The sequence below is a fragment of the Chiloscyllium plagiosum genome, chromosome 37 (assembly GCF_004010195.1).
Source record: "Chiloscyllium plagiosum isolate BGI_BamShark_2017 chromosome 37, ASM401019v2, whole genome shotgun sequence".
Taxonomy (NCBI): Eukaryota; Metazoa; Chordata; class Chondrichthyes; order Orectolobiformes; family Hemiscylliidae; genus Chiloscyllium; species Chiloscyllium plagiosum.
This window is the reverse complement of record NC_057746.1, coordinates 32,400,534-32,414,528: the sequence shown is the minus strand read 5'-3', so window position 1 is coordinate 32,414,528 and position 13,995 is coordinate 32,400,534. Positions and strand designations below refer to the sequence as shown.

Genomic DNA, 13,995 nt, shown 5'->3' with positions numbered 1-13,995 from the left:
ACCGAAGGGTGCAGCCTTTGAGTGAAAGGACAATCCTTTAGAACTGAGGTGAGGAGGAAATTATTCACCCAGAAATGGTAAATCTGTGTAGCTCATTCCCAAAGAAGGTTGTGGGGCCAGGTTATTGAGTGTATTTAAGACATAGATAGGTTCTTGATTAGTAAAGGAATCAGGGGTTGCAGAGAGAAGGCACAAAAATAGGGTTAAGAAATATATCAGCCATGATTGAATGGTGGAGCAGACGTGAATGGCCTAATTCTGCTTTAGCTTATGGTCTTATTCGACTGAGTGTGGCACCAAGGAGCCCTAGCAAAGTTGCAGTCATTGGGAATGAGGGAGCAAACTGGTTGGAGTCATACCAAGCACATAAGGAGTTGGTTGTGGTTCTGCAGTGAGTAGCTCTTTAAACAGCTGCTTCCAAAACCACAGCCATTTCCATCTGGAAGGACAAGGGCAGCAGATGCATGGGAACACTGCACCTTCCCTTCAAAGTCACAAGATCCAAACTTGGAAATCCTGATTCCTTCAGTGTCGCTAGGTCGCTTCCTCCCTCTGAACATGATGTTCTACCTACAGCATATGGATTGCAGTGGTTTAAGAAGGCACGATCATCTTCTTATGGGCAACTAAGGATGGGGCATAAATGCTGGCCAGGCAGTGACACCCATATTGCACATGTCAATTTATAAATTGGGAATATAAAGGGTCAGGGAAATGTGTGGGAATGGAGTGGGGAATAATAAAGGATTTGGCAAGTGAGTGGGATAAGACTGGGATAATAGGGGTTTATGGAATGTATGGGATTATACTACGATGTTAAAGAGTTTGGGCTTGATTGTCTGTCTGGGATATTAAAGGCTTCCAAAATGAATAGGATTACAATTTATAGGATATGAAAGGGTTTGGCAAGTGAGTGGAATTAGACTGAATGATATGAAAAGATTGGGAGTGAGTGGAGCTAGACTGTGGGATGTAAAATGGTTTGGAAAATGAGTGGAATTAGACTGGGGAATATTAAAAAGTCAAGGGAATTAGTGGAGTTACACTGGGGGATTTAGCAATTTGGGGAATGAGTGGGAGTGGACTGTTGTAACATTAAAGTGGTTGAAGAGTTAGTGGGATTAGATTGAGGGACATTAAAGGATTGGAGAATGATTGAGATTAGACTGCAGATTTTAAAAGGATTTGAAAATGAATGGGATTAGACTGTGGGATATGTAAAGGATTGGAGAGTGCGTGAGATTACACAGTGTGAGATATTAAAAGGGTTGGAGAGTGAAATTCGACTGTAGGATATGAAAGGTTTTGGGGAGTGATCGGGATTAGACTGGGAATATTAAAGGATTTAGTGATTGAGTTGAATTAGACTAAGGGCGGCACGGTGGCACAGTGGTTAGCACTGCTGCCTCACAGAGCCTGAGACCCGGGTTCAATTCCCGACTCAGGCGACTGACTGTGTGGAGTTTGCACGTTCTCCCCGTGTCTGCGTGGATTTCCTCCGGGTGCTCCGGTTTCCTCCCACAGTCCAAAGATGTGCAGGTCAGGTGAATGGGCCATGCTAAATTGCCCGTAGTGTTAGGTAAGGGGTAAATGTAGAGGTATGGGTGGGTTGTGCTTCGGCGGGTCGGTGTGGACTTGTTGGGCCGAAGGGCCTGTTTCCACGCTGTAATGTAATCTAATCTAAAAAAAAAAGATATTAAAGATTTGGGGAATAAATTGGATTAGTCTGGAAAATATTAAAGAGTCATAGAGTCACAGAGATGTACAGTATGGAAACCCGTCCATGCCGACCAGATATCCCAACCCAATCTAGTCCCACCTGCCAGCACCTGGCCCATATCCCTCCAAACCCTTCCTACTCATATACCCATCCAAATGCCTCTTAAATGTTGTAATTGTACCAGCCTCCATCACACCCTCTGGCAGCTCATTCCATACACGTACCACCCTCTGCATGAAAAAGTTGCCCCTTAGGTCTCTTTTATATCTTTCCCCTCTCACCTAAACCAATGCCCTCTAGTTCTGGACTTCCTGACCTCAGGGAAAAGACTTTGTCTATTTATCCTATCCATGCCAAGTCGGGGAATGAATTGAATGCATGGAATGTTTAAGAGTGGATAACTGTGGGGACTGAGTGGGTTTAGATTGGGGGATATTAAAGGGCCAGAGGAGTGCATAGGATATTAAAGTGTACTGAATGAGTGGGATTAGGCTGTGACCATTAAAAAAATTGTGCATCGTGAGATTAGACTGGATGAGATACTAAAGGGTTTGTGGAGTGAGTGGAATTAGACTGAGACATTAAAGGGTTTGAGTATGATTGGAATGAGACTGAGTGGTATATCAAAGGCTTTGTGAATGAGCGGGCTTCAGTTGTGGGGGATATTAAATGGTTTGGGGTGTGAATGAGATTGGAAGACGAATATTAAATTGTTGGGAATGAATGGGACTAGTTTGAGCGGTTGTTAAAGGGTAAGGGAAGTGAGTGGGATCAAATTTGATGGATAAGTCAGATAAACAGTGGACCTTCTGAGATATTAAAGGATTTGGGAATGAACAAGATTAAACTGTGTGGGACATTAAAGGGTTTGCGAAGTGACTGGGATTATCTTGTAGCATATTAAAGAGTTTGGGAATGAAGAAGATTAGACTGTGGGGAATATTAAAGCATTTGTTGAGTGATTGTGAGTGAGTGTGAGAGTGAGTGTGATCAGATATTAAAGCGTTTGTGGAGTGAGTGTGATTAGACTGTGGGGGACATAAAAGAGTTGGGGGAGTGAGTGGGATTTGACTCTGCGGGATATTAATTGATTATGGATTGAGTGGGACTGGTCTTTCTTTCAGTTGTTTGTGAATGACTGACATGGTGTCTCACTATTCTCTCTCTCTCTCTCTCCCACACACACACAGACACACTCTCTCTCTCTCTCTCTCTCTGAGCTATCTATGAATAATCCATCATGTTTCTCTCTTCAGATTCTGGTGCTGTCTGAAGACTCTTCTTCCCTGGGTTACAGTGTGCTCAGTGTCAGGTCCAGCAGAATTGGAGAAGAAAGTGATTGGGATTGTGTTGAGTCATTTTTGACAGGATACCATCTCTGTAACCTGTGCGTGCTCCTTGAGATTACTGTTGATCTTACATTGAATCCACTGGGTGTTCACAGTGACATGAAGATTTATTTTGTCCTTGCATTTCTCTTCATATGGCGTCATCTGAGTGAATTAGAAGGTAAAACTGATTTACTTCTTTTTTACACTAGAAGTGGGTCTACGTTAAAGAGTTTTGAGAATAAATAGGGTGTGGTGTTCCATGTATCTGCTGTCCTTGTCCTAGATGGTAGTGGTTGTGGGTTTGGAGGTGCAGTCTAAGGAGCCTTGGTGAATTTCTGCAGTGCATTGTGTACATGGTACATCCTACTGCTACTGAGTGTCAGTGGTGAAGGGAGTGGATATTTGTAGATGTGATGCCAATCAAGTGGGCTGCTTTGTCCCAGGATGGTGTCAAGTGTTTTGAGTGTTGTTAAAGCTGCTCGCATCCAGGCCAGTGGGGAGTATTCCATCACACTCGTGACTTATGCTTTAGAGTCATAGAGTCATACAGCACGGAAACAGATCCTTTGGTCCAACCAGTAATGCTGAACATAATCCCAACTAAACTAGTCCCATCTGCCTGCTCCTGGACCATATCTCTTCAAGCCTTTTCCATTCATATATCTATCCAGATGTCATCTAAACGTTGTAATTGTAGCTGCATCCACCACTCCCTCAGGAAGTTTGTTCTACATACAAACCATCTTCTGTGTAAAAGGTTTGCCTCTTATGTCTTTTTTAAATATCTCTCCTCTCAGTTTAAAAATGTGCCCCCAGTCTTCAAATCCCCCATCTTAGGGAAAAGACAACTACCATTAACTCTATCTGTACCTCTCATAATTTTATAAACTTCTATAAGGTCACCTGTCAACCTCCTACGCTCCAGTGAAAAAAGTCCCAGCCTATCCAGCCTTTCTTTATAACTCAAACCTTCCATACTTGGCAACATCCTGGTAAATTTCTTCCAAACACATGCCAGCTTGATAATATCCTTCCTGTAACCAGGTGACCAAGACTGGACACAGCATTCCAGAAGAGGCCTTATCAATGTCCTGTACAACTTCAACATGACCTCCTAACTCCTATACTCAAAGCACTGAGCAATGAAAGCAAACAATGCGTTTTTAACCATCCTGTCTATATTTGATGCAAACCTTAAAGAATTATGTATCTGCACCCCAAGGTCCCTAGGTCCCTCTGTTCTACAACACTGCCCAAGGCCGTCCCATTGTTTGTATAAGCCCTACCCTGTTTGTTGTACTAAAATGCAAGATGGTGCTTTGCAAGTTAGTGGTAGGGCTGATTGTTACCAGAAAATAAAAAGGGACTAAATGTGTGAATGTCATTTTACACCATGAAAGTTTAAAAGTGTCGGTCAATTTGACAATTGAACAAATTTAAAGGGTTTGAATCACAATGCATGTATTTGGAATAAAATAGATGAATTGTCAGCACCAACTGAGGAAAATGAATATGATCTCAGCCATTATGGAAACATTGTTACAAGGAGATCAAAACAGGGAAATGAGCAGTCAGCGATATTCGACCTTTTGGAAAAGCAAGAGAGATGGAAAAGATGATAGAACATTACAGCGCAGTACAGGCCCTTCGGCCCTTGATGTTGCACCGACCTGTGAAATCAATCTGAAGTCTATCTAATCTACACTATTCCATTTTCATCCATATGTCTATCCAATGACCATTTTAATGCTCTTAAAGTTGGCGAGTCGACAACTGTTGCAGGCAGTGTGTTCTACGCCCCTGCTACTCTGAGTAAAGAAACTATCTCCGATGCCTGTCCTATATCTATCACTCCTTAATTTAAAGCTATGCCCCCTCGTGCTAGCTATCATCATCTGAGGAAAAAGGTTCTCACTGTCCACCTTATCTAACCCTCTGATTATCTTATATGTCCCAATTAAGTCACCTCTCAACCTTTTTCTCTCCAACGAAAACAGCCTCAAGTCCCTCGGCCTTCCCTCGTAAGACCTTCCCCCCATACCACGCAACATCCTAGTAAATCTCTTCTGAACCCTTTCCAAAGCTACCACATCCTTCCTATAATGTGACCAGAACTACATGCAATACTCCAAGTGTGGCTGCACCAGAGTTTTATACAGCTTGGGTCGGAAACAACCACGTGTAGAGAATAAGAGCATGAGGTACAGCAGCTAAATCCGGCCTGTTGAGTCTGTGCAACCTTAGAACATGGCTGATATGTTTCTCAACCCCATTTTCCTGTATTCTTCACATGACTCTTGATACCCTTGCTAACCAAGAAACCATATATCACCACCTTAAAGGTACTCAATGACTTGGCCTCTACAGTCTTCTGCAGTAAAGAAATGCAAGATTTTCCATACTTGGCTGAATGAAATTCCTCCTCATCCCAGTTCTAAAGGGTCACCCTTTCACTCTGAGGCTGTGACCTCAGGTCCAAGCCTCTCCTACCTGTGAAAATGTCTTCTCCACTTGCACTCTATCGAGGCCTCTCAGGACTCTATGGGTTTCAAGAACATAGAACAGTACAGGCCCTTCAGCCCTCGATGTTATGCCGACCTTTTATCCTACTCTAACATCAGACTAATCTACATTCCCTTGATTTTACCATCACCCATGTGCCTATCTAAGAGTTACTAACATGTCCCTAATGTATCAGACTCTGTTACCATTGCTGGCAGTGCACTCCATGCACCCACGATTCTGTGTAAAGAACCTACCTCTGAAATCTCCCCAAAACCTTCCTCCAATCACCTTAAAATTATACCCCCCTTCATGATGGCCATTTCCGCCCTGGGAAAAAGTCTCTGTCCTATATCTATCACTCCTTAATTTAAAGCTATGCCCCCTCGTGCTAGCTATCATCATCCGAGGAAAAAGGTTCTCACTGTCCACCTTATCTAACCCTCTGATTATCTTATATGTCCCAATTAAGTCATCTCTCAACCTTCTTCTCTCCAACAAAAACAGCCTCAAGTCCCTCGGCCTTTCCTCGTAAGACCTTCCCTCAGTACCAGGTAACATCCTAGTAAATCTCTTCTGAACCCTTTCCAAAGCTACCACCTTTGGAAAAAGTCTGGGAAAAAGTCTCTGGCTATCCATTCTCTGTGTGAAAACGTTTCCCCGTAGGTCTCTTTTATATCTTTCCCCTCTCACCCTAAACCTATGCCCTCTAGTTCAGGACTCTCCAACCCCAGGAAAAAGACTTTGCCTATTTATCCTATCCATGCCCCTCATAATTTTGTAAACCTCTATAAGGTCACCCCTCAGCCTCCGACACTCCAGGGAAAACAGCTCCATCCTGTTCAGCCTCTCCCTATAGCTCAAATTCTCCAACCCTGGCAACATCCTTGTAAATCTTTTCTGAACCCTTTCAAGTTTCACAACATCTTTCCAATAGGAAGGAGACCAGAATTGCACACCCTTCTTAAACAGTGGCAACCTCAAATCTTCTGGCACCTCACCTGTGACTATCGATGATACAAATATCTCAGCAAGAGGCCCAGCAATCACTTCTCTAGCTTCCCACAGAGTTCTAGGTCCTAGGGATTTATCCACCTTTACCTGTTTCAAGACATCTAGTACTTCCTCCTCTGTAATATGGACATCTTGCAAGATGTCACCATCTGTATCCCTGCAGTCTATATCTTCTATATCCTTTTCCACAGTAAATACTGATGCAAAATACTCATTTAGTATCTCCCTCATTTTTTGTGGCTCCACACAAAGACCGCCTTGATGATCTTTGAGGGGCACTATTCTCATCCTAGTTACCCTTTTGTCCTTTATGTATTTGTAAAAACTCTTTGGATTCTCCTTAGTTCTATTTACCAAAGCTATCTCATGTCTCATGTGACCAGAACTGAACACAATATTCCAAGTGTGGTCTAATCAGGGCTTTCTGGAGAAGCATTAGGAGAAAGTGATGATTGCAGATGCTGGAGATAGCACTTTAACTTGGCCAATTCACCTAACCTGCACATATTTGGACTGTGTGAGGAAACACACACGGACACGGGAAGAAATGTGCAAACTCCACACAGACAGTTGCCCGAGGCTAGAGTCGAACCTGGGTCCCTGGAGCTGTGAGGTGGTAGTGCTAACCACTGAGCCACTGTGCAATTCTACCTGCTGGAGCTTTCTCAGGCCCCGTTCTCGTACTCCTAAGTCCATTCTTCAGTTCCTTCCTGGCTACCTTGTAACCCTCTAGTGCCCAATCTGATCCTTGCCTCCTCAACATTAAGTAATCTTCATTCTTCTTCTTGACTAGATGTTCCACATTACTTGTCACCTAAGGTTCTTTCAACCTACCATCCCTTCCTTGGCCTCAGTGGGAGAAACCTATTCACCACTATCAGCAAGTGCTTCCTAAACAGCCTCCACATTTCTGTCGTGCTTTTCACTGAGAACATCTGTTCCCAATTAAGGTGCCCCAGTTTCTGCCTAATAGCATTGTAATTCCCCCCCCACCCCAATTAAATACTTTCCCATACTATCTGCTCCTATACCTCTCCATGAGTATAGCAAAAGTCAGGCAATTGCAATCCCTATCACTGAAATGTTCTCCCACCAAGAGATCTGAGACCTGGCATGGTTCATTGCCAAGCATCAAATCCAATATGCCTCCCTTCTGGCTGGCCTATCTATATATTGAGTCAGGAACCCTTCTTGGACATACCTAACAAAAACTGCTCCATCCAAACCATTTGAACTAAGAAGGTTCCAATCAATACAAAAGAAGTTAAAGTCACCCATGACAACAACCTTATTACTTCTACATCTTTCCAAAATCTGCCTCCCAATCTGCTCCTCTGTGTCTCTTGCTATTGCGCATTCTGTAGAAAACTCTCAATAAATTGACTGCTCCTTTCCTGTTTCTGACATCCACCTATATTGACTCTGTAGACAAACCCTCCTCGACGACCTCTCTTTCTGCAGCTGTGATACTATCCCTATTAGCAATGCCACTCCTCCACCTCTTTTACCTTTCTCCCCCATTCCTTTTGAAACATCTAAACCTTGGAACATCCAACAACCATTCCTGCTCCTGTGACATCCGCGGCTCCGTAATGGCCACAACATCATAGTTCCAAGTACTGATCCATGTTCTAAGTTCACCTCTAAATTCCTGATACTTCTTGAATTAAAATATACACATTTCAACACATCACACTGGCTTACCTTTTCCCTATCAAGTGCCTATCCCTTCTCACAGACTCTCTGCATGCTGTATCTGGCTGTTCATTACCTTCTCCATAATGTGATCTGTAGCGCAGGTTCCCACCCTCTGCCAATCTAGTTTAAATCTTCCCGAAGAGGTATAGCAAACCTCCTGCTCAGGATATTACCAGCCCTGCAGCCACGTGTTCACCTGCACTTGCCCTCTATTTCTCACCTCACTAGCATGTAGCACTGATAGCAATCCTGAGATTACTACTCTACTCATCCTGCTTCCAGCTTCCAATGTAACACCCAAATTCCCCTTTGAGGTCCTCATTCCTTTCCCTGCCTATATCATTGGTACCGATGTGTCCATGACTTCTAGCTGCTCTCCCTCCCGCTGAAGAATCCTGTAAATTTGATCTGAGACATCCCTTACTCTGGCATACGGGAGGCAACATACCATCCGGGAGTCTCGCTCGTGATTGCAGAATATCCTGTCTGTTCCTCCCACAATTGAATCTCCTATCACCATCGCTCTCCTATTCTCCTCCTTTCCCTTCTGAGCCACAGAGTTAGGCTCAGTTGCAGAAACCTGGCCGCTATGGCTTTCCCCTGGTAGGTCATCCCCACCAATAGTATACAAAACGGTATACTTATTATTGAAGGGAATGGCTACAGGGGATCCCTGCACTGTCTGCCTATTCCCCTTCCCTCTCCTGATGGTCACCCAGCTAACTTTATCCTGTAATTTAGGTGTGATTACTTGCCTATAATTCCACACCCTGCAGCCTCCCGAATGATCCGAAGTTCAACCAGCTCCAGCTCCACTTCTCTGATGCAGTCTGTGAGGTGCACTTCTCACGGGCAAAAACAGCAGGGACACCAGTGCTGACCCTTACTTCCCACATCCTGCAAGAAGAGCATGCAACTGCACCAGCTTCCATCCCCCCGTTCTAAATTTCCAGCATAGGTTAATGAATGAAAGAAAAGCCTTACCTGACCAACCCTGCACACATGGTTTTTTTTGGTTAGAGGAAGAGGGAGATGGGTAGGAGACACTACACATGTAGTCTTTCAGTTTTATCCACACCGCAAGTATATCAGTTCATGTTCCCAGCAATCCTCGTGTCCTTGTCCACTCCTGTTGAGCTTCGCTCTGTCTATTCATGAGGTAAGTCTAAAGTGGGAAATTTACCTTCCCGGCTGTCTCCTGGTCTGCGCTCTCCCAGATCCCGCTGCTGCAAATGGAGGCCGCTGATTCACAAGGTAAGTCTTTAAGAGGGAAATTTACCTTCCGGGCAGTTCAGTCATAACCCCCTTCATTCATCCTTCTAAACTCCATTAAGTACAGATCCAGAGTCCTCAGCCACTCCTGTTATGACAAGTGTATATTCTTAGGATCATTCTTGTGGATCTCCTCTGGACAGGCACCGCGCCCCCCGCCTATGTCAGCACATTCTTGCTTAGATATTGGGTTCAAAAGGACACTTAATATTTCAATGCTGTCTGCTCAGAATCTTAAACAGCCTCAACATCATATTCCTGCTTTTGTACAGTCGAAATGAATGCATTTTTCTTCCAAACTGGCAGCTGAACCCGCATGTTAACTTTAAGAGAATCCTGAATTTGGAAATCCAAATCATTTTAACCGTAGCCTTTTTCCGCTTAGAAAATATTTTACACCTCTATTGTTCTTACCAAAGTGCAAAACCTCATATTTTCCACGTTGTATTCCATCTGCCACTTCTTTGCCTACTCTCCTAGCCTGTCCCCACTTCCTCAACACTACTGTCCCTCCATCTGTCTTTTTATTATCTGTGCCCTCAATTCCTTCGTACAGGTTGTGAACGTATTATGGAACTCCACTAGTCACCAGTCGCAATCCTGAAAAAGGATGCTTTATCCTTATTGTCTGCCTTCTGTCAGTCAGCCAATCCTCTATCCATGCCTTTAATACCATGGGCTCTTATCTTATTTAACAGATTCCTGTGTAACACCTTGTCAAAGGCACTCTGGAAATCCAAACATATAAGGCCATAAGATATAGGAGCTGGAATTAGGCTATTCAGCCCATCAAGTCTGCTCCACCACTCAAACATAGCTGATAGGTTTCACAACTTCCTCTTCGGAGGATGGACTTGGGCCAAATGGCCTGTTTCCACACTGTAGGGATTCTAGGATTCTTGCCCACTCTCCTAACCTGTCAAAATCCTTCTGCAGCCTCCCCACCTCCTCAATACTGCCTGTCTCACTACCTATCTTTGTATCCTTTGCAAACTTAGCCAGAATGCCCTCAGTTCCCTCATCAAGATTATTAATGTACAAAGTGAAAAGTTGTAGTCCCAACACTCACCTTTGTGGAACACCACTATGTAACCAGCTGCCATTCTGAGAAGAATCATTTTATCCCCACTCTATTTTCTGCCAGAAAGCCAATCTGCTATCCATGCTAGTATCTTGCCTGTAACACCATGGGCCCTTATCTTACTCAGCAGATTCCTGTGCGGCATGATGCCAAAGGCCTTCTGGAAGTTCAAGTAGATAAAATGCGTTGGATGTCCTTGGTCTAACCTGCTTGTTACCTCCCTGAAGAATTATAGCAAATTTGTCAGGCATGACCTCCCCTTGGTGAAACCATGCTGTCTTTGCTCTCTTTTACCATGCACTTCCAAATGTTCAGAAATCTCATCCTTCACAATGGACTCCAAACTCTTAGCAATGACTGAAGTCAGGCTAATCAACCTGTAATTTACCATCAATTGTCTTTCTCACTTCTTAAACAGGGAGGGTACATTTACGATTTTCCAGTCCTCTGGCACCCTCCCTGATGCCAGTGATTCCTGAAAGATCATTACTAACGTCTTCACTATAACTTCAGTTATCTCCTTTAGAACTCTGGGGTGTAGTCCATCTGCTCCAGATGATATAATCACCTTCAGACCTTTCAATTTTTCCAGCATCTTCTCCATGGTGATGGCCACTACATTTACCTCTGCCCCCACGCAACATTCCCCCCCCCAACTCAATGGAAGTTTTGGGATATTATTCATGTCTTCCAACATGAATACTGATGCAAAGTACTTCTTCAGTTCCTCAGCCATTACTTTGTTCCCCATGACTATTTTTCCAGTGGTCCAATGTCTTTTGCCTCTCTTTTGCCAAGAGGTGCAAGGGAGGAGTGAAGGATTTCTGGGAAGGTGAGTCAAACTGTTTAAAAACCTTACTTCGGCGTAGGGGCCTCCATTTGCTAAGAGGTGCGAGGGAGGAGCGAAGGACTTCTGGGAAGTCATATATTTGTGTGGTTGCGTTACCCGAAACACTACTCGGGTAATGTCTCCCACCCATCCTCCTCCTCTAACCAAAAAAAAAGGTTCTGTGCGCCAGATTGGTAAGGTAACTAGTTTATTTTTTATTCCTTATTTTTCAATAGTCTCTTTGGGAATTTAGAATAGTGGGAATGGAGGTTAGGGCAGTTGAATATTCCTCTTGCAGAATGTGGGAGGTAAGGGTCACCACTAGTGTCCCTGCTGACTACATCTGCGGGAAGTGCATCCAACTCCAGCTCCTCGAAAACCACGTTAGTGAACTGGAGCTGGAGCTGGATGAACTTTGGATCATTCATGGTGCAGAGGGGGTTATTGAGAGGAGTTACAGGGAGGTAGTCACTCCTCGGGTACATGAAAAAGACAGATGGGTTACAGTCAGGGGACGGAAAGGGAACCGGCAGGCAGTGCAGGGAACCCCTGTGGCCATTCCCCTCAACAATAAGTATACCGTTTTGGATATTGTTGGGGGGGGATGACTTACCGGGGAAAGCAGTGGGGCACAGGGCTCTGGCACAGAGTCTGTCCCTGCTGCTCAGAAGGGAAGGGGGAAGAGGAATAGAGCAGTAGTCATTGGGGACTCCATAGTTAGGGGGACAAATAGGAGGTTCTGTGGGGATGAGAGAGACTCATGGTTGGTGTGTTGCCTCCCAGATGCCAGGGTTCGTGATGTCACTGATCGTGTTTTGGGGATCCTTAAGGGGGAGGGGGAGCAGCCCCAAGTCGTGATCCACATAGGCACCAACGACACAGGTAGGAAGAAAGATGAGGATTTAAGGCAGAAAAGCAGGGAGCTGGGTTGGAAGCTTAGAGCTAGGACGAACAGAGTTTGTTGCCCGTGCCGCATGCTGGTGAGGCAAGGAATAGAGAGAGAGAGGAGTTGAACATGCGACTACAGGGATGGTGCAGGAGGGAGGGTTTTGGATTCATGGATAATTGGGGCTCTTTCTGAGGTAGGTGGGACCTCTACAAGCAGGATGGTCTTCATCTGAACTCGATTTAGATTTAGATTAGATTACAGTGTGGAAACAGGCCCTTCAGCCCAATAAGTCCACACCGACCCGCCGAAGCGAAACCCACCCATACCCCTACATTTACCCCTTACCTAACACTACGGGCAATTTCGTATGGCCAATTCACCTGACCCTGCACATCTTTGGATGGTGGGAGGAAACCGGAGCACCCGGAGGAAACCCACGCAGACACAGGGAGAACGTGCAAACTCCACACAGTCAGTCGCCTGAGGCGGAAATTGAACCCGGGTCTCTGGCGCTGTGAGGCAGCAGTGCTAACCACTGTGCCACCGTGCCGCTCACTAGAGGGGTACCAATATCCTGGGGGGGGGAGATTCGCTAAGGCTATTGGGGTGGGTTTAAACTAATCCAGCAGTGGGATGGGAACCAAAATTGTAGATGTTTCAGTAAGAACAGAGAAAATGGTAAAAGAGGGGGAGGTGTGGCATTGTTGGTCAAGGACAGTTAACAGTTGCAGAAAGGATGTTTGGGGAATCGTCAAGTAGGTAGTATGGGCTGAGGTTAGAAAGAGGAAAGGAGAGGTCACCCTGTTGGGAGTTTTCTATCGGCCTCCGAATAATTCCAGAAATTTAGAGGAAAGGATAGCAAGGACGATTCTCGATAGGAGTGAGAGAGACAGGGTAGTTGTCATGGGGGACTTCAACTTTCCAAATATTGACTGGGAACACTACAGTACAAGTACTATAGATGGGTCAGTTTTTGTCCAGTGTCTGCAGGAGGGCTTCCTGACGCAGTATGTAGACATGCCAACAAGGGGCTAGGCCACATTAGATTTGGTACTGGGTAATGAGCCCAGCCAGGTGTTAGACTTGGAAGTAGGTGAGCACTTTGGTGATAGCGATCACAATTCTGTTATGTTTACTTTAGTGATAGAAAGGGATAGGTGTTACAGCTGGGGGAAAGGCAATTACGATGCGATTAGGCAAGATTTAGGAAGCATAGGATGGGGAAGAAAACTGCAGGGGATGGGCACATTAGAAATGTGGAGCTTATTCAAGGAAAAGCTTCTATGTTTCCTAGATGTACCTGTCAGGCAGGGAGGAAGCTGTAGAGTGCGGGAGCCGTGGTTTACGAAGGAAGTGGAATCTCTGGTCAAGCGGAAGAAGAAGGCTTATGTTGGGATGAGATGTGAAGGCTCAGTTAGGGCACTTGAGTACTACAAGGTAGCCAGGAAAGACCTAAAGAGAGAGCTCAGAAAAGCTAGGAGGAGACATGAGAAGTTGATGGCGGGTAGGGATCAGGGTAAACCCTAAGGTTTTCTATAGGTATTTAAGGAATAAAAGAATGATGAGAGTAAGATTAGGGCCAATCAGGGGTAGTAGTGGGAAGTTGTGTGTGGAGTCAGAGGAGATAGGGGAAGCACTAAATAAATATTTTGCGACAGT

The 13,995-nt window shown here is 44.8% G+C and overlaps 1 protein-coding gene across 2 annotated transcripts in view; it reads left to right on the top strand.

Annotated features, from left to right (window-relative positions):
- Positions 1 to 13,995, top strand: part of LOC122541479 (carcinoembryonic antigen-related cell adhesion molecule 6-like) — a 163,129-nt gene that overhangs the window by 15,479 nt on the left and 133,655 nt on the right. For both annotated transcript variants that reach the window (XM_043678276.1, XM_043678277.1), the window contains exon 2: positions 2,977 to 3,229. In XM_043678276.1, the coding sequence (XP_043534211.1) occupies positions 3,169 to 3,229 (61 nt within the window). In that variant the 5' untranslated portion in view covers positions 2,977 to 3,168. The remainder of the gene's footprint in view (positions 1 to 2,976; positions 3,230 to 13,995) is intronic.